The sequence below is a fragment of the Mytilus galloprovincialis genome, chromosome 3, assembly GCF_965363235.1.
Source record: "Mytilus galloprovincialis chromosome 3, xbMytGall1.hap1.1, whole genome shotgun sequence".
Lineage (NCBI taxonomy): Eukaryota > Metazoa > Mollusca > Bivalvia > Mytilida > Mytilidae > Mytilus > Mytilus galloprovincialis.
In genome coordinates this window covers 29,239,365-29,260,600 of record NC_134840.1, presented here as the reverse complement: position 1 = coordinate 29,260,600, position 21,236 = coordinate 29,239,365, and the positions used below count along the sequence as shown (strand labels likewise).

Below are 21,236 nucleotides of genomic sequence, written 5' to 3'. Positions count from 1 at the left end.
TCTTGGGGTTCTTAAATATGCTGAATCTAACCGTGTATTTAGATTTTTAATTTTGGGTCCCGTTTTCAAATTGGTCTACATTATAGTCCAAAGGGTCCAAAATAAAACTTAGTTTGATTTTAACAAAAATGGAATTCTAGGGGTTCATTGATAGGCTAAATCTAAACATGTATTTAAGTTTTTGATTATGGACCCAGTTTTCAAGTTGGTCCAAATTTGGGTCCAAAATTTAACTTTGTTTGATTTCAACAAAAATTGAATGTATGGGGTTATTTGGTATGGTAAATCTAGCCATGTATTTAGATTTTTGATTTTCGGGCCCGGTTATCAAATTGGTCCACATTGAGGTCAAAAGGGTCATCAAAAACTGAATTCTTGGGATTCTTTGATATGCTGAATCAATTCATGGCCATGTATTTAGATTTTGGATATTGGACCATAATAGGTAAATTTATTTTTTTTAAGTTCATTAGACCACATTCATTCTATGTCAACTATTTAATCACAATCCAAATTAAGAGCTGTATCAAGCTTGAATGTTGTGTCCATACTTGCCCCAACTGTTCAGGGTTCAACGTCTGTGGTTGTATAAAGCTGTGCCCTGCAATACATCTGGTTATATGGTAGGCTGCTAGTTTTCTTTTTTTAATTGTTCTACATTTTCATGTTGGGGCCTTTTTTAGCTGACTATGGTATGGGTCTTTTTTTCATTGTTGAAGGCTGTACAAAGACCTATAATAGTTCACATCCACATCATTTGAATTCTAGTTGATAGTTTTCTCATTATCAATTATACTAAATCTCCTTCTGTACTTATATATAAATTGAGGCTTATTCAGACTTGTAAACATTTGATAGCATTAGAAACAATAAAGTCAAGAAATATATCTGCACACCAAAACAGCTAAAGTATTCTACAATTCTAGTTCAGGTGGCAAAGAAAAACCAAAAACACTTTTTTTTAACAATTTTTACTGTGTAAAATCACAGAGTTATGTGAAAAACAAATTTTATATTGACCTAATTAAAACAGAACACACTGTCAAATTATACAAACACATTATTCTTAACAATCAACCACAAGCACTTTCAATATTAATACAAACGTCCTCTCATCTATTGCACAAAATCTATGTGTTGTAATATACACATTATCAGAATTACAATCATTTAACAGTAAAAGTCATATTAGATAAACCTAAAATAGTGAAAAATATGTCAATTATGTCACCTAAAATGGTGAAAAACGTACATGTTTAGGAGGATATTTATCAATAATTATTCAAGGCCTCACTCTCACATTATGTTTCAGAGCATAATGAATTCCCTGAATACATCCATTCATTTCAATAAAACATTCTATCAAACATCAACAGTAAGTTAGAGGACTCTATACAAAGTTGCTAATGTATTACAAAAAGCAATTATAAATAAATAATAATATAATCAATTACAACAGAAAAATGTCATCAGTTTCAAATTCAATTATTTTCAATCACATTAAACAGAAAGTAGAACAGACACTTAATTTTCTGCTCTCAAGACTAAAATTTTCTCATTAATTAAGATGAAATCCTTTTTCTGAAGTTGCAGCTAACAACTTCTCTCGTAGAATATCCTCTGAAGAATATTCAGGTAGTTTCAGATAATGAACACATGTGTTTACTGATGGGAAACTGGTGTCATTCCCATCAACTTTTCTTACTATAGTCAGTCTTGGGTGTAAGTTTGCCAGGCCACCTGGTGGCAGGGATGAACATCCTGTGGTAAACTGTAAGAAGGCTTTTCTCTCATCAGAACTCAGATCTACCATAACACTGACAAATCTCTGGAATCCAGGACTGCAAAAAAAGGGAACACAGTCAACATATTTTTCTTGCAAGGAATTTTAAGGATATTTAGTAATATAATCATAATTATTAACATTTTTATTTCCAAATTGTATTCATGTCATTTTAAATAGGGGCATATTTTTGTCACAGTTTTTCTGAGCAATTCAATGCATATGTTTACTTTTGATGAAAATTCAATATCATACAGAGATGTATGGTGAACACCTAGATGAACACGTAAGGTGCCATAAAATTGAGAAGAGCCATACCTCTTTTACATATTTTTTTCAGTATTAAAGTAGTCACCAGTTAAATTCTGCAGAAATGAAAATATGGAAAAAATTTTTAAACTTCAAATTACAAAAAAAATTGCTCTTTGAAATGTCCTTTTTTAACCATATCCAATTTCACCCTACTTTAATATGCATACCTTTCTCGTGTATATCCTAATTTTGGTTCAGTGTAATTGAGTATGTCCTCTTTAGTCCATTCTGGTGTCTGGTCACCACACAATAAGGAGGCTAATTCTGTGGGACTGAAGGAATGTAGTTTCTCCATAGGGTATACAGAGTTAAAGCCATCTAAAATATTGTAAAGTTTATCTTATTAATCAAAATGTTAAAAATAATAATCGTTCTGAGTATATTTGTGATAGTGATTTAACAGGGTTGGATTTCTCAACATTGACTTCAGACAATCATAATTGTATTACAGACAACAAGCACAATATAAAACCAGATGCTCCACAGGGCGCAGCTTTATACGACCGCAGAGGTTGAACCCTGAACGGTTGGGGTATGGACACAACATTCAAGCTGGATTCAGCTCTAAATTTGGATTGTGATTAAATAGTTGACACAGCATAGGTTTTGGACACAGAATGAATGTGGTCTAAATGAACTTTAAATTTTTGTTTTGCCTTTGAGCAATACACTATGCTGTTGAATATTAATCCTCTCAAATAAATGTTTGAAGAAATTTTTTTTTTATTTATGAAATCTGAAATGATAAAAATTTAACCCACCCCCTTTTTTTCACATCCCCCTTTCTCTTATTCCAAATCTGATCTCAACTCAAATTTCTAATGGAGTTTGCAACAATAACTATTCATTTAAATACATCATAAAATATTAAAATGTAAAAAAGGTGCTTGTTATCACTGAACTTGGTAAAGATTGTTTTAATTTATCAGTTGGTAGTAAAAGTGAATATACATTGTATATTGTATAAAACAATGATTTAAGTTGATTCAACTACTATTCTGGACAAAGAAAGATAACTCCAATTTTCGAAAATTTCTTGCTATTGCACAATATTGTGCAATTAGATATTTCTTGCTATTGCGCAATACTGTGCAATTGAAAATACTTGCTAATTGAAGATTTCTTGCTATTGCGCAATACTGTGCAATTGAAAATTTCTTGCTATTGCACAATACTGTGCAATTGAAGATTTCTTGCTATTGCTGAATACTGTGCAATTTAAAATGTCTTGCTATTGCACAATACTTCATATAATAATTTTGGATCCTGATTTGGACCAACTTTAAAACTGGGCTCATAATCAACAAGAGCTGTCAAAATGACAGTAAACCGGATTCTTTAACATTTATTTGTGTTCTGGCATTTATCAATGTTACAAGGACCAAAACTCCTAATAGGAAATTTTAAAAGGTTTGGTTGAACGGTTCATGAGTAAATGCACGGACACAACATTTTTTAAACTTTCAAGAACCGTAACTCCTGAACGGTAAAAGTCAAAATCGTCATTATTGAACTTGACCTCCATTTTGTTGTCAGTAACAACATATTAAAATTTTAAAAGGTTTGGTTGACTGGTTCATGAGTAAATGCACGGACACAACATTTTTTAAACTTTCAAGAACCGTAACTCCTGAACGGTAAAAGTAAAAATCATCATTATTGAACTTGACCTCCGTTATGTTGTCAGTAACAACATATTAAAATTTTAAAAGGTTTGGTTGAACGGTTCATGAGTAAATGCACGGACAAACATTTTTTTTAAACTTTCAAGAACCGTAACTCCTGAACGGTAAAAGTCAAAATCGTCATTATTGAACTTGACCTCCATTTTGTTGTCAGTAACAACATATTAAAATTTTAAAAGGTTTGGTTGAACGCTTCATGAGTAAATGCACGGACAACATTCGCCCGCCGTACATTCCCAAATCAATAACCGACATTTTTGACACAAAAATCCGGTTAAAATTCTAAGTACGTGTTTAGATTCAGCATATCAAAGAACCCCAAGAATTCGATTTTTGTTAAAACCAAACTTAGTTTAATTTTGGACCCTTTGGACTTAAATGTAGACCAATTTGAAAACAGGACCAACAAGTGAAACTGCGAGCTACTGCTCACTGATGATACCCCCGCCGCAAGTGGATAATATTAATAGTGTAAAAATATGCAAGTGTTCGGTAAACAGGAAGTTGTCGAGTGATGAATCTGAAAACGCATCACACGGTATAGCTGACTTATATAAATCCTGAAACCAAATTTCAGAAATCCTTGTATTGTAGTTCCTGAGAAAAATGTGACGAAAATTTTTAACTTGGTTATCATGTGTAAAATCATACAAGTGTTCGGTAAACAGGAAGTTGTCGAGTGATGAATCTGAAAACGCATCACACGGTATAGCTGACTTATATAAATCCTGAAACCAAATTTCAGAAATCCTTGTATTGTAGTTCCTGAGAAAAATGTGACGAAAATTTTTAACTTGGTTATCATGTGTAAAATCATACAAGTGTTCGGTAAACAGGAAGTTGTCGAGTGATGAATCTGAAAACGCATCACACGGTATAGCTGACTTATATAAATCCTGAAACCAAATTTTAGAAATCCTTGTATTGTAAGTTCCTGAGAAAAATGTGACGAAAATTTTCAACTTGGCTATCATGTGTAAAATCATACAAGTGTTCGGTAAACAGGAAGTTGTCGAGTGATGAATCTGAAAACGCATCACACGGTATAGCTGACTTATATAAATCCTGAAACCAAATTTCAGAAATCCTTGTATTGTAGTTCCTGAGAAAAATGTGACGAAAATTTTCAACTTGGCTATCATGTGTAAATTCATACAAGTGTTCGGTAAACAGGAAGTTGTCGAGTGATGAATCTGAAAACGCATCACACGGTATAGCTGACTTATATAAATCCTGAAACCAAATTTCAGAAATCCTTGTATTGTAGTTCCTGAGAAAAATGTGACGAAAATTTTCAACTTGGCTATCATGTGTAAAATCAGACAAGTGTTCGGTAAACAGGAAGTTGTCAAGTGATGAATCTGAAAACGCATCACACGGTATGGCTGACATATATAAATGTTGATACCAAATTACAGAAAGGGTGGATGTGTAGTTCCTGAGAAAAATGTGACGAAAGTTTCATGGGACGGACTGACTGACGGACGGACTGATGGACGGACAGACAGAGGTAAAACAGTATACCCCCCTTTTTTAAAGCGGGGGTATAAAAATTAAGAATCTACATACACAGTTAGATTTGGCATATAACAGAACCCCAATTAATCAATTTTTGATGAAATCAAACAAAGTTTAATTTGGACCCCGATTTGGAATAACTTGAAAACTGGGCCAATAATCAAAAATCTAAGTACATTTTTAGATTCAGCATATCAAAGAACCCCAAGGATTCAATTTTTGTTGAAATCAAACTAAGTTTAATTTGGACCCTTTGGACCTTAATGTATACCAATTTGAAAACGGGACCAAAAATTAGGAATCTTCATACACAGTTAGATTCGGCATATCAAATAACCCCAATTATTCAATTTTTGATGAAATCAAACAAAGTTTAATTTTGGACCCTTTGGGCCCCTTATTCCTAAACTGTTGGGACCAAAACTCCCCAAATCAAACCCAACCTTCCTTTTATGGTAATAAACCTTGTGTTTAAATTTTAAAGATTTCTATTTACTTATTCTTAAGTTATGGTGCAAAAACCAAGAAAAATGCTTATTTGGGCCCCTTTTTGGCCCCTAATTCCTAAACTGTTGGGACCTCAACACCCAAAATCAATCACAACCTTCCTTTTGAGGTCATAAACCGTGTGTTTAAATTTCATTGATTTCTATTAGGCCAATTAAAATTAATTGATAGATTTTCATCCCCGCCCGCCCCTCTGAAATCTTCCCGCCCTGATTTTTTTTATTTTTGAAAAAATTACGATTTCCGGATTTTGTTCATTTCCGTTACCGGTAACCGTCGATATTTCGTTTCGTGTAAAACTTCCTGTTTTAAATTTCGGTTTTCGTATTGCTTAAAATATTCTAACTGGATGATTAAGTCGATATATTCTGCTGATCTATGATGACAACATCATTTACCGAGAATAAATTAAAAGATTGATTATGAGAAGGGCGTGAAATATTCGCTGTGTCCAAGAACGCAAATCGCCGTACACTATGTCACAAATGACAAATGTTTGCGAGTAAAACACCTTGGATTTATTTTATTTATACAATGACTTTGTGTCAAGAAATTTGGACTGTAAAGGAAACCCAAAAGCGTCAGAATCGTGAAACACATTTGACTGGAATAAAGAAATTGACACAAGCATGAACTTTTTAGATTAATGACCGTATATTGAGTTCAGAAAATTGACAAACATACGCATTTTTAATTTATTAATTTACAGCAAGCTCTTACAAATAAATTTATCCATGCCTTTCGTTTTTTTGTAAAAAAAAAAACCCAGCAAACATCCTCTGTCCCAATACCCACGATAGAGTCATTAAACAACTATGTTCTACATTGTAATTTTATTTGCATCTTGCATATTAAGGACCAACCCTATTTTTTCAACACTGTTTGAGTTTTCATTTTATTCTGTACTTATCGTACTCGTGTTGCATACCAATGGATTTGCTTCATTTTATTCGGACAACAAAACATAACTTAGAAAGCAAAATATATTTCATGTAGGTAGTCCAACTGAAGAGAGCATTTCCTCACATTTCTGCTGTTTACTATAAAATAGGTTTCTAAAGCGGCAATTACATGTAGAACAGTGGTGGCCAATCAGAGATATATACTTGAATACGAATTAGAAAAAGCGGCACCAGCATATGGAGTAAATGTGTCTCAATATTGATACGTTACTCTAGAGCTAGCTCAAAGTACATGTACGCTGATTTTGTTGAACGAGGAATACTGCTTTCTCAAAAGTTGCTAAGACAGGGCTATGAATCATCAAATTAAGGTCATCACTCAAGTATGGTTGCCATCATGAGCTGATTGGCCATTATGACAAAAGTGTGTCAGAAATTATATCTCAGTGATATTCTTCCTCAGTCATAACAACCTTCCATCATTACCGAACAGAACAAACAAATAACATGACAGGTGCCGTATACGGTACAGGAAATGCATACCTTTCCGGAGCACCTGATTTCATTCCTGGTTTTTAGTGGAGTTTGTGTTGTTTCCTACTTATTATTTGTAACTGTTGGTGCAAATGTCTTTTGGTTTTATGAGTCTTTGGTTACTCCTTGGTTTTGATTGTTATTGTCTTATACACGATACCTAATGATGTATTTACATGATATAATCTTATTATTACACTTGCATATATGATCGAATAACACGTGAAAAGAAGGTTTCATATGAAATAAAATTTAAAAAATAAAATCCTCCCACCCGCCCCATTTTTTTCAAAAATTTGGATGAAAATCTACTAATTAATTTTAGTTGGCCTTAACTTATACTAAAGTTATGGTGCGAAAACCAAGAATAATGCTTATTTAGGCCCTTTTTTGGCCCCTAATTTCTAAATTGTTGGAACCAAAACTCCCAAAATCAATCCCAACCTTCCTTTTGTGGTCATAAACCTTGTGTCAAAATTTTATAGATTTCTATTTACTTAAACTAAAGTTATAGTGCGAAAACCAAGAAAATGCTTATTTGGGCCCTTTTTGGCCCCTAATTCCTAAAATTTTGGGACCAAAACTCCCAAAAAATATCCCAACCTTCCTTTTGTGGTCATAAACCTTGTGTTAAAATTTCATAGATTTCTATTCACTGTTACTAAAGTTAGAGTGCGAAAACTAAAAGTATTCGGACGATGACGCAGACGACGACGCCAACGTCATACCAATATACGACCAAAAAATTTTCAATTTTTGCGGTCGTATAATAATTGATTGAATTCCTTAATACTGTAAATATGATACATTTCCCAACAGCGCAAGAGGTGCAGCTCAAATGATGTCACTATTGTACAATAACTGACTGTATCTAAATATTATACATGTAACTATGAACTTGATCATAGACCTAGTAACTTCAAAAACTTTAGGGATCTTCCATCTCCTGAAATATGATCACATATCCAAGATTACCAAGAAGATTTCAATCTTTAATATGTAAAATAATAGATAAAGCATCCAAAAATTGTAAATACAATATATATATATTCCCACTACTTTGTAGTGTGAGTTATATATCATAAGAGACAATTCAGTGATAAAATTCATTGTAGAAAATTTAGGACAAAATTGTACTGTATTAAATACCTCTGAAAGCATCAAGCTGTCTCCTGATACCACTGTTTAGACAGAAATCTGTGACCAGATCTACATATTCTTCTATGTTTTCTAGAGTTACCTCCTCCTTAAAAAATCAAACAAAATTATTATATTATGACTTGGATTTACTTAATGAAATGCCTTTGACAATCATTGATCGTCTATTTAAATTATTTTTTTAAAAATACATTTTTAAGTTCACCTGGCCTGGAGGGCCAAGTGAGCTTTTCTCATCACTTGGCGTCCGTCGTCCGGCGTAGTCATCCGTCGTCAGCGTTAACTTTTTACATATTTAACTTCTTCTAGAGAACCACTGAATCATCATCCAAGATGGCCACCAGTTGGGAATTTAGTTTAACAAAGGACTCTACGGGAAATGCATACATATGACTTCTTTTAAAGAACCACTGAATGGAATGAAACCATACATTGCATGAATGTTCCTTATGACATGTTGACCAAGTGTTGTTACTTTGCAGCTGATCCATCATCCAAGATGGCCGTCAGCAGGGGACTAAGTTTAACATAAGACCCTATGGGAAATGCATACAAATGACTACTTTTAAAGAACAACTGAATGGAATGAAACCAAACATAGTGTGAATGTTCCTTATGAGGTGCTGACCAAGTGTTGTTACTTTGTAGCCAATCCATCATCCAAGATGGCCGCCAGTGGGGGACTTAGTTTAACATAGGACCCGATGGGAAATGCATACAAATGACTTCTTTTAGAGAACCACTGAATGGAATGAAACCATACATAGTATGAATGTTCCTTATGAGCTGCTGACCAAGTGTTGTTTCTTTGTAGCTGATCCATCATCCAAAATGGCCGCCAGCAGGGGACTTAGTTTAACATAGGACCCAATGTAAAATACATACAAATGTCTTCTTTTAGAGAACCACAGAAAGGAATGAAGTCAAACATAGCATGAATGTTCCTTATGAGATGCTGACCGAATGTTGTTACTTAATTGCAGATCCAACATCCAAGATGGCCGCCAGTGGGGGACTAAGTTTAATAGTTGAACAAGCCAATGAATGGGGATCATGAGACATTTGTCAAATTGAAGAGTAAAAATTGTTTGCAAACTATTTTTTAAATACAAATGCTTGACTCTACCTTAAATGGAATGAATATAAATCCAAACTAAATTATTAAAAGCAGAAAAATCAAGAAATTAAATGAATTCCTTCACCAAATGTTTTCTTTTGTTGACAAACATGTCACATGATCATTTTAGGCGGGAAAAATACTTGGGGAAACACCTCTGGATATTTATAGACATTTAAAATAAACAGCTGATATGGTAGTGCCATGAAAGTAGTTAAACTTGGTGTATATAATTCAATCTAGACTTATTTAATTGGGAAAAGGGTGTAGAGGGGAAGGGGTTAATTTGTAAAGTTATTTTTTTTTTTGTATTTTTAATAAATTTTGGTAACTAAAAATGACCAGACAAGTTCTTTAACTGAGTTTATTATGAAATAGTCCATTCATATTAAAAACAAAAACTAAAACCCTACCTATCGCCCTGATCTTTTTTATGGAACTCTGGCTTTGACAAACCAACATTTTTTTCAATGTGGCCCAACATCAAGAATATGATAGACCCAGAAAGAAGTCTGTTACATGTATATATTTTGAGCAATAACTATTAAGAGGGCATAATTTTTATTAATTTAATAAAAACTACCAACCCAACACGCATCGTTTCAGTTGTATTTAGTCATATTTCATTATATTACGAAACAAAAAAAAATACATGCATCCTGGACTCATCAAAATCTTTTCTAAAAGTGAGGAGTCCCAGGACTCACCATGAAAAATTCCTAGTGAAAACCCTGTATACCCCTTCCTCTATTTAGGGGATTGCAGTATTGTATTTTAAAATCTATTTAATTATTTTTATGTGCTATAAAATCCTAAAATATTAAGCCATGTAATTTGATGACTTCACAGTAAATACTTACATCTTCTGCATTTGGTTTGAGATCATATGATGTATAACCATATACCTTTGATGATGGATTGAACTGGAAATTTATTCTGAAAATATAAAGATGAATCCATAGTCCTAATTTACGGAAAATTTCTCTGGAATAATGTATAATCTGTAACATTACATCTTTTCTATATCTTCATAAAAATTCAATTTGAATTATCCTTATCCTTTGATTTAACTTTATTCTCTTTTTCCTATAGTAAACCTAGAATTGATTTTGATTGATTGATGGCCATTGATTGAAATTATCCTTTGCTAAATATTTGAATGAATCTATTTAACTTCCCTTAAACTTACCCTAAATCTTCTAATCTATATTTATCCTCAGGATCCTGTGGATTTCTGAGCCCTAACTGCTGAATAAGAATATTTTTCTGATCAGGAGTCAATGTTTTGTCTTTCAATATTTTTTGTTTTTGGTTAGCCAAATCTTTGAGTTGACTGAGAAATACAGCTCGATGTGTGTCAATAATTTCAAAATCATCATCATTTAATATTCCTGTATACCATGCTGGAGTCTCTGGTTGTTTAGGTTTTGGTGGATCAAGTATTAACTCCTTGTCCATGTCCTCAATACTGTATGATGTGGTATAGCTAGTCGTATTACTGCTGGGAAGGTCGGAGTGGTAAGATTCCATGGAGCTCCCTACTGAACGATGAAGTGACTGTGTATACTGTTGTGTAATATGATGACCAACCTCACCCATACACATCAGCTTTAAGAAAGGTCTTGATAACGGAATGTCAATAATACGTTTGTCCTGAAGACATTTGGCAAGAAGAGTTCCAAGAAACTGGAAAAGCTGTTCAATATTATGCATGTCTGGACTTTCCTGTGGGTAGGGTCCTGGGAATAAACCTCCTACTCGCTGAATGTAGTACCCTGGTGGCTTTATACCATGACCTATGTCAATCTACAGTCAAAAAAAATTCATGAGAAAAATAAATTATTGCTAGTATAAATAATTTTATTAATTAACTACATTATTGTCAAAAATGACTGGTTATTAAAAATAACATATTTTCTGTAATGGCCCTGTTTTTTTTTCTGTAATGGCCCTGTTTTTTTCTGTAATGGCCCTGTTTTTCTGTAATGGCCCTGTTTTTCTGTAAAGGCCCGGTTTTTTTCTGTAATGGCCCGGTTTTTCTGTAATGGTCCTGTTTTCATGTAATGGCCCTGTTATTTCTGTAATGGCCCTGTATTAATGCCCAGCTTGTCTGTATTAAGCCTAGTTAGGGTTTTTAATAAAGTTAATAAAATTAAGCTGCAAAGTGTATAATACCTTTTTGTATTTTATTTAATTTAGTAACCAGTAACAAACATTAAAGAACCATATAAAGAGATCACTGTTCATCCTGTTTTCAACACATAACTTCTTTCAACTTAATATCTTGGATATTTGGTATATTTAAAGCTTGATGAGGGTTTGGATGGGGTTAAATGATTAAAGAATAATGCCCTTAAAAAATGAAAAATAAAAAGAAAATTAGAGAATAACGGGGAAAAAAATGAAGATTAGAGAAAAAAGGGGTTTATTTTTTGGAAGATTAGAGAAAAAAGGGGTGAAAATTAATGTTTACAGAATAACAGACCCCCCCATCCAGACCCTCCTTGATCATGGTGAAGTACATTTTTTTTTTTCAAACTAAAATGTCATTAAAAGAGTAAGGGAGTACATCAAGTTGGCAGCAACACATACACTTTTTTCAGTTGGTTAATAAATGTATTAAGAAATGGGTGTTTTTATAATGGCCCTGTTATATGTCCTTGGTCAGTAATTATGGCCTCAGATGTCTGTAATGGCCCTCGGCGTTGCATCGGGCCATTACAGACTTCCTTGACCATTATTACAGACCTTGGATATATAACAGGGCCATTATAAAAATACCCATTCATTAATACTTTAGTAATACATGTTCATAAACACCAGATTTAGAAAGTACAAAGAAACTAAGGTTTTAACTCCCTCCTTCAAATTTTGGCTTTGAACATCCCTGATGAATGTAAATCATGGAAAATCTTAAGATGCATAAAATATATATAGTGTTACTTTCTTATTTATGAGTCGTTAATAACTTCAATAACTGATATCCATAGATCTATCCGTGTATTGATTTGACCCAAGAAATACAAGGATTACTACACCACAGAAAATTAGAAAGAAACACTGTTACTTCATGTAATATATAATCATTTTCATGTTTTGACTAATTATCATAGATTTGACTTTATTACCTGTCTTTCTAATTTATTAGGAGCATCATCATCACATAACCAAAGTCCTAACTCTTTCTTTTGTAGTTCAGCTGCTACTAAGGCATAGAATTCCAATGAGGGTCCTAACCCTGTCCCTTCTTCACCAGAGAATTCTATCTCCAGGATTGACTTTCTCTGACAGTGACATCTCATCATCTGTACAGCCCACTCTAGCAAGTGGTCTCCCCTTGGTACTTTAACACGTTCATGTTTCAGACGACCAATTCTGTATTCCCCGCCCTCATCCCTACGAGGTAATGCACCTCTGCTTCTCTCCAAAGTGGCATCTCTTCTCTCTTGTAACCATACAATTGACCTGCAAAAAAAGTTTATCCTAGACTGAAATAATGTTATACCTAACTTTGCATTGATTTAAAATATAAACATTGATGAATTATAAATAGGAAGTTGACACAACAACAAATCTAAACAAAGAGAGTGACCTCTTGGAATTCTATATTTTAAGTGACAGGATTGCATCCCTTAGTAAATGTAGTAGATACTTAGTCAGCCCTGAGAGGTTGAGCTAAGGAAGTTCTTCTTTATCTCAGTAGATATACTTGCTGCCTTGTAACGTAGAGGTCCCAGTTTTCGAGTCTAGTTGAAGACATTTAATATTGTAATGAAATTCATGCTCTCCAGTTACACCTGAACTGACTTGGAAGTCTTCACTGAAAGTAGATGTCTCCAGGACATTCTTGCAAGAAAAAGAAATGCTTTTTAGGTATAAAATTTCAAAATCATACCTAGAACATCCAAAAGCTGTACATGAGAAGTAGAGCTGTCTGGTATCAAAGGAGAACAACATGGGACAATTCTTGGTTAGTTTCTCACACCAGTCTGGTAAAGCATTGCTAGCTAATACTAATGGATCCTGTATCTGTTGGACTATTTTGTTGGTTATTTTCTTACTACAGAATTCTCCTGTTGGTAGGTTTACAAGGCCTCCTACCTCATCTGAAATAAATAAATATGTACCCATGTTATTAAGCCTTTCCTTCAGAATTCAACATTATAAAAATACAATGTATCAAATTGTATTTCATCGAGAAGTTCATGAAATATGTGGATAATTACATGATTGATTGACAATGTATAGTAATTCTTATTGCATGCATACTTAGAATAGTAACATGTTCATTAGAAATCAAGATTACCTGCTTAATATAGGATTTGACATGCTTTTTCAGACTTTTAACATGCTGAACACAAGGTAGTTTCACCCTTCTCTGACATTACTTTCAATTTAAAGAAACCCTTTGTTCATACTCAATACCACTTTCTTTACAGTGAAGCAGCAAATGTCAATTTATAAAAGTTTTTATTTTTACCTGGTCAGGGATCAAGTCCTTTACGCCCCACACTTAAAAGTGAGATTGCTATCACAGGACCAGCAAACAATTACTTTGAGGAAATTACAATGAGAAGTTTCATATTATGTAAATCTTTGCAATGATTTTTTAAAAAATATATTTGTAATTTTTTTGGTATAAAATGTATACCTATAGTCTGTTTCATGGACTGTTCCATACCAATAGCATAAAGTCTTTGTAGTAACTGTAACACATGGTCTATTGTACAGGATGCTGGGTCATTGTTTCTAGGAACATCACATTCACTAAGAATCTGATAACTCTCAGATTTGCTCTCCAACTGGTTGTAAGTAGAATCCTAAAAAGAGATCATAAATAAATGATTAAGTTCATTTTTTCAACTGTTTCCAAAAATTGTTGAAGAAATTCTAAGTTAGCAGAAGTTATGACAACTTTACAGGAGTTCATCTGCATTTTATCCATTCTTTTGAAGTTTTTACTATTACAAAATTGTATGAAAACTAAATGGACTGATGGACAGAGTAACAAAGTGAAACTAAATATCCTTGATGCAGGGCCCCAATAAATTCTATAAAGGTTGTCTGTATTAAGGAATATGACAAAACATAAATTACAGTGTACATACAAAGATTAAAATAAACTAAAAATTTTAGACAACATGGTACTCACTGTCATTTTTTCAATATCTTCTTTCACCTCTCCATCCTTTAATGCTCTGTATATAATTCTGCAAAGAAATATGTAACAAATATACTAATGAACTCATCATTTTACAGCATAAACATATCTGTTTGTGATAATTTTCTTTTCAAAAATAAATTCAAAGCTTTTATGTGATAACAGTTTCATTGTCAATATTTATGTTCATCTAAAATACTAACTGGAACTTGTAACTTATGTGTGTTTTAAAAAGTCCCTGAATTCTATGTAAATTGTAAATTCAACCATCTACAACCCTACCATTCAATCATCCCTTTCTTACCTACATCATGTAACAATCTAACATAAATGCATGATGTTTATAATATATATTTCCAGACTGTCAAGTTGATGCTTAAGCAACTTTGACCTTCTGCTGTTGTTTGTTCTATGGTCGGGTTGTTGTCTCTTTGACACATTCCCAATTTCCATTCTCAATTTTATTGATGATATTTATTTCTATTTGATATAAACACTAGGACCTTACGTATAAGTTGGTTCCCAGATTCTACGTAATCGTTCTGTCTTGCTGCCTGAACCACCTTGGATAAGTAATTTTTGTATAAACCTGAATATACATTGTTTATCTTCAGTTAAAACAACTTCTGTGTCCTCCAACTGAAAAATACAACAAATTTTATATTTATCTTGGGAAGAATATTGTTTGGGAATATTATTAAGTTTTCATTTAAAAGTTGTTATTTGGATATCAATTAATATCATAGAAAATTTCAAAAAGGTCACATAAAATTTCATTAAAATTTTATTTGGTTTTTGCTCAACTTTTAGAATGTAAACTTACCCCTGGCAGACAAGGAGCTTTGAAAGAGAGTACCAGTTTTGGTTGTTGTAGAGGATAGACATTCTCTGGGGCCTGAACTGGCTCTTTACCTACAAAAAACATATATTCAAATTTTAATTTTAGTAAACAGTTAGATTCTGTTGAGTTTATAGAAAAGCTTGGATTCTATAGCCAACTGTACGGTATGTCTTTTTCTCATTTTTGAAGTAGTATGATTGCCTACAATTGCTTAAATCCACTTCACTTCAACTATGTTGAATAGATGTCTCATTGGCCATCATACCACATCTCCATATCTTTATATCATAACATGTATACATGTTCTATATATATCTGGTTTCAGTCTTTTGTGAGTAGGAAATGATACTTTAATGCTATGCTATATTTTTGAATTGTTAAGATTATCAAATGGAAAAGTTTTAATATCAGTAACATACTGTATAAACACCATTCTCTAAGTGACAATGTACTTCAAAAGGCCTGGAGTTGGTATCTCAAAGGGCCTTACCTGGAGTTGGTACTTCAAAGGGCCTGGAGTTGGTATCTCAAAGGGCCTTACCTGGAGTTGGAACTTCAAAGGGCCTGGAGTTGGTATCTCAAAGGGCCTTACCTGGAGTTGGTATCTCAAAGAGCCTTACCTGGAGTTGGTACTTCAAAGGGCCTTACCTAGAGTTGGTATCTCAAAGAGCCTTACCTGGAGTTGGAACTTCAAAGGGCCTTACCTGGAGTTGGTATCTCAAAGGGCCTTACCTGGAGTTGGTATCTCAAAGTCCTGAGTCTGATTAACATTAGTTCTACCAGGTCTTGGATCAAATGCTGGAATCAGTGCAGAGAATTGTCTCTTTAGAACATACTCATCATCCCAAGTTTTTCGTCTCTCTCCTCTCATTTCAAGATCTTCTTCCTCCTAAAAAATAAGTAGAATTGCTTAAAATTTAGCAAAAGATTTCCCCTTTTTAACATGCTAATACTACAGTTAGATAATAAGAGTATAGCAATAACACATTTCGTCAAAAACAAACAATAATTTCAATTAGTCATTTTAAGGATGTCAGGGTTTAAATGTAAATACAAATAAGCAACTACCATTTAAATTCATGATCTGCTTTAAAGACAATAATTTTTTGATGAATAATTTAGAGTTTGGTGACTATGTTAATCTTATCTAACCAACTAAAATATGAATAAAAAATACTAGAGCAGCTTAATACAAGGGCTTATATACCCAGAAAGGTGCAGTGAAGACTGGCTAAAATACTATGAAATAACTGCCTTTTTGTTTCCATTATGAACTTTCGGTTCATCAGTTTTATTGTTATTTAGTTCTTTATGTGATGTTGTGAAGACTTTTCAAGTTTTTGTATTTTTACTATGACATTGTCTTCCCTTATTGGATTTCAGATTCTAATCCACCCTTAGTATTTTCTACTTTTTATTCTCCCTTCTATCTAAATACTCCTGAGAACAGTTTTATCTTTAATGAATCTTTTTCATCAAATCTATCAAAATTTCTACTTACCAGAACATCTTCATAAAGTTCATCATCCTCATTTTCTTCATCATTTTCATCATCATCTTCATCAGGTACAGGTAAATCTTCTTCGTCTTCCAGTTCTGCAAGGAGATTTGTTGCCCTACTTGTTTCTAGAAATTCATTGTCACTCTCACTCGATGTAGAGGTTAGACTACGTGTCAGAGCCTGGCTCAGTGAGGTCACATTAGCCATGGTCTGTGTCGTTGTCAAGGTGTTAGAGGTGGCAGCACTATTTGTTGTCAAGCTAGGATAACTCTGTGCAGTACTTAGAAGATTACCTGCACAACAATGTACATGCTTTAAACATAAAATTCACCTTATCTCTCAAACCATAAAGATATTTATTTATTAATAGGTATTAACATAGCTGACAATAATAACAAAGGGATATATCAATGTATGTGTGAGCTTATAGTCATATGTCGTCAACAATGATCAGTTGATTTATTAGGAACTTAGTAATCATTAATTGACAGTAGTGCATTTTTTTTTCATGACAAATATGATTCTGAAACTTTGAAATATTTGATCACATGATACTTCATCATCAGTCTATTTTTTTGTCATATTTTGTAAATACAGTTTAGACTCCATGTTCATGATTCTTCTCTTATGTTTGTGTTTGATATGTAGATTTGTTATGTGTAGAATATTTTTCTTTCAACCTAACAATGATTTTTTTCAATATAAAAAGATAAGACGATTAGGTATGATTACTGATAATAAACACATACTGATAGCATTTTGTGAGGCTAATCTTATACTGTTACTCCTATTGTTCATGCCAACAGTTCCTAGATTTCTCTTGGCTACAGCTGCAAAGGATTCCAACAAACTGACTGTCTGTTCCATACTGGTTGGTAAATTAGGTACACTAACACTCATAGGATTGGTTGGGGAACTCCTTGTCTGTGATTCTGGACGTTTGTTTTCCTTGTTATGCAGCTGCGTTGTTGTGACAGATATATTATCTACAGGCTGGCCTCCTTCTGCTCCTTTCACTTCATCTTCATTGTCTGCCTCTAATAACGTGGCAAATTCTGACAGAGTAACCTCCCCTGATCTATTACTACGGTGAGCCACAACAAACTGTTCCCTGGGGATGTTACAATTGTTGTCTTCCTCAACACTTCCCATTAGTCTATTGGAACTGGCAAGGTTGACAAGGTTGTCACTGAGATTCTGAGCCATCTGCAATACAAGGACATGGATGTATAATTTTTTTGAATAGAAGATTTTATTCCATCTGATTAAAATATTTTATCATATTTACAAATGTATATATATATATATATATATATATATTTGAGTCTTTCCCAGCCTATACAAAAATGTTTAGGGCTATTCCAGTAAAAATTATCCAGGGGGGTGGAACGCCACTTATTTTTTGACCCCCCACCTATGGAAAAGATTAAAAAAATACACCCCCACCTAGAACATGTATTTTCTTCCAAGACCCCCTACCTAGAGAAAAAAAATAAAAGTTAGCTAGTTTTTTAAAGTATACAAAAATGTTGCATCCTGTCAAATAAATGTAAAATTTGTTGGTTTATCTATTTCAGTGCATCCAAAAAGGGGGGGCCCTCTGGCCCCCCCCTAAATCCGCCTCTGGTCTCAATGGCAATCATACCACATCTTCTTTTTTATACTAGCTATGTTGCTATTAAAATATAAAATGAAACATGTAACAATGTTATGGAGCAGCAGACGACAGATGCAACATGACGGCAATAGCTCACAGTGACCGAAAAAGGGGGGTGCGATTTTAATTATGGCCCATTTTATTTTTAAAACTGTCAATAACATTTTCAGGTACGACATATTCTTCAGGTGGGGAAACTGGTTGGCACCAACCATTTGATGTTCAGAGTTTAGTTTGAGCCATAAAATATTTTTGGTAGGCACAATGTAATTCTTTTTTTATTTTTTGTATTTCTTATATATACATTTTTTTTTCAATAGGCAAATGTTGAGGAAGATGATATACTCTCCTGTGTAACAAGGCCATATTTTTCCGCAAAAATTAGGCCATTTTTTTCCTTCAATACCACCCACGCAACATGCGCAATAAAAATCTAATTGTCTGTGCCAAATATAAATATTTTTTTATGGACCGCATAGTTTGGATGTCACCCACACATATTTTTTTGTGGGGAGACGGTATACAAGGGAGAGGGTACTTGAAGTTGTTATAAACTGTATGCAATAAAATATTATTTGGGACAAAAATTGCAAAGAATTGGCCAGTCCACCTTATTAAGGACATATTCTTTGCAAGGAAAGAGATTTAAGTACAGCAAATTCTGCCATTTCAATTTCAATGAATATACAATAACTTCTTCCAACCGCAACAATATTTAAGTTAACCTTTATTTACAATGTTTAAACTGGTACTGTTGCCTTGTTCATGTTCATGTTGGTTTTTTTTACATTAAATTTGGGTCTTCGTCGATACCATACTTATTCCAGACGTTCCGTATCAGAGGACATTTCAGGCAATTCCTCTGCACTTCTTGTATCATTATATCTTCATCACGGTGACAAGAATAACAGTATAGAGTACCATTAATTCATAGAACAAAACAACAAATCGCTGAAGAAGTCATGTTTACAAAATGTCAAAATGAGCCAAAGACCAAAAAATGACAAGGACAGTTAAGCGTCTTTTATGGAGACAAAAACTATATTCCTAAAAAGTCTTTGGGGTTCTTCAATCGAAATAATAGCAAGCTAAACTAAATGAGATTATTATAAGGGCTAAATCTCGTCTGTACTAGCCAAATTTAACAAATTTAAAGTTGTTTATAAAAAAAATATATATCATGAATGATGGTTAATTACGTTTTTCGGGTTATCAGTTAGACCGCATGGTTTTATTATTACAATAGGAAAACACCCGAGACGTGAAATCGCATGGTTCTATTATCATAGGTAAACATCCGAGACGTCCCAAAAATATATAAGTGCTCCTATTATTGGAGGAACATTACACAGTTGTGTACACACACATGGCGGCATGGAACACGATCGGAAATTCATTTGACGATATCTAAACGTTTCGAAACGAAGTGAAAAGTATCGTGCGCCACGTGGGCGCTTACATTTGTCACTGTATGCGCCATTTCTTGTCAATATGCGCTATAGGCGCAGGGGGCACGTCCTTCCCGATCACTGGTTTGACAAGAACACAAACGGACGCTTAAAATTAGTGGTCTGCCAACTTTATTTGCAGTCGGATGACCTTTTCAGGAGAATCTTCCTTCATAACAGGGGGAACAATATGTTTCAGAAACCCCCCACCAACAGAAATGAATTTAAATCGGGACCACCACCCTCCAGAATACAATTATGTTGATAACCCCCCACCTATGGAAAAAAATATCGTCGGCGTTCCGCCCCTCCTAGGTAAATTTTACTGGAATAGCCCTTAGTAGTTTTATAATCATCCATCCAGGAGTTTAAAAAAAATTCTGGTAACACATAATTGATTTCATTGGACTTTTTGTGCCGAGAATTCAAACAAAATAACATTAAGCCTAAGTATGCTTTTTAATGTTCATTTGTCCCAGTCTTTCAACTTGAAAATTCAAAAGGCTTAATATAAAAGAGATTGTAATCTAGAAAATTAAGGATTGTAAAGTCCAGCAATGGTGCTATCTGGTATTCAAAGTAGAGATTGTAAATTCTACAGGTTTGACTTAAGAAATTTCTAGGTAACTAAAGCAGAGATTTAATCATTTCCTGATTTTACTTTGAAATTTTCTTCGTAACTATTAAAGGCAGAGATTTTTAAATACTTACAGATTTCACTTTAGAAGTTAAATTTTCAGCTGATGAAGCTTGTTCTGTGCTGGCTACTGATGGTTTGTTTTCCTCTACATCTGTCAGACTTGGAGTAGAACTACTCTTCCTACTTGTCAACACACTAACCTATTAACACATAGAAAACTCATCAACGCATGACATGATACACATAAAAATGTTTGTTTTTTTTTCTTATATTTGTAACCAGTTCACATGGCATTGTGTTTACTGAAAGAAACTCTTATTTTTCTGCAGATGTTTTATTGCAATATTATTCTGTTCTTTCCAACATGTAAATTTTCAAACAAAGTTTTTGATCTTTTTTATTTATTTTTTATATACTATAGTAATTTTTATTATGGACATAGCAAATTAGTAAAGGTGATTTTTACAAGATC

At 33.4% G+C, this 21,236-nt stretch overlaps 1 protein-coding gene across 3 annotated transcripts in view; it reads right to left on the bottom strand.

Annotated features, from left to right (window-relative positions):
• Positions 1-955: 955 nt before the first annotated feature.
• Positions 956-21,236, bottom strand: part of LOC143067636 (E3 ubiquitin-protein ligase HECTD1-like) — a 52,532-nt gene continuing 32,251 nt past the window's right edge. For 2 of the 3 annotated variants that reach the window (XM_076241032.1, XM_076241033.1), the window contains 15 exons: positions 20,836-20,964; positions 17,769-18,225; positions 17,020-17,312; positions 16,251-16,407; positions 15,501-15,589; positions 15,186-15,316; positions 14,669-14,726; positions 14,168-14,336; positions 13,412-13,622; positions 12,645-12,981; positions 10,706-11,322; positions 10,377-10,452; positions 8,391-8,487; positions 2,263-2,413; positions 956-1,841 (listed from right to left, as the gene is read on the bottom strand). In XM_076241032.1, the coding sequence (XP_076097147.1) occupies positions 1,559-1,841; positions 2,263-2,413; positions 8,391-8,487; positions 10,377-10,452; positions 10,706-11,322; positions 12,645-12,981; positions 13,412-13,622; positions 14,168-14,336; positions 14,669-14,726; positions 15,186-15,316; positions 15,501-15,589; positions 16,251-16,407; positions 17,020-17,312; positions 17,769-18,225; positions 20,836-20,964 (3,255 nt within the window). In that variant the 3' untranslated portion in view covers positions 956-1,558. The remainder of the gene's footprint in view (positions 1,842-2,262; positions 2,414-8,390; positions 8,488-10,376; positions 10,453-10,705; positions 11,323-12,644; positions 12,982-13,411; positions 13,623-14,167; positions 14,337-14,668; positions 14,727-15,185; positions 15,317-15,500; positions 15,590-16,250; positions 16,408-17,019; positions 17,313-17,768; positions 18,226-20,835; positions 20,965-21,236) is intronic. The other variant, XR_012975992.1, reaches the window with a different exon arrangement.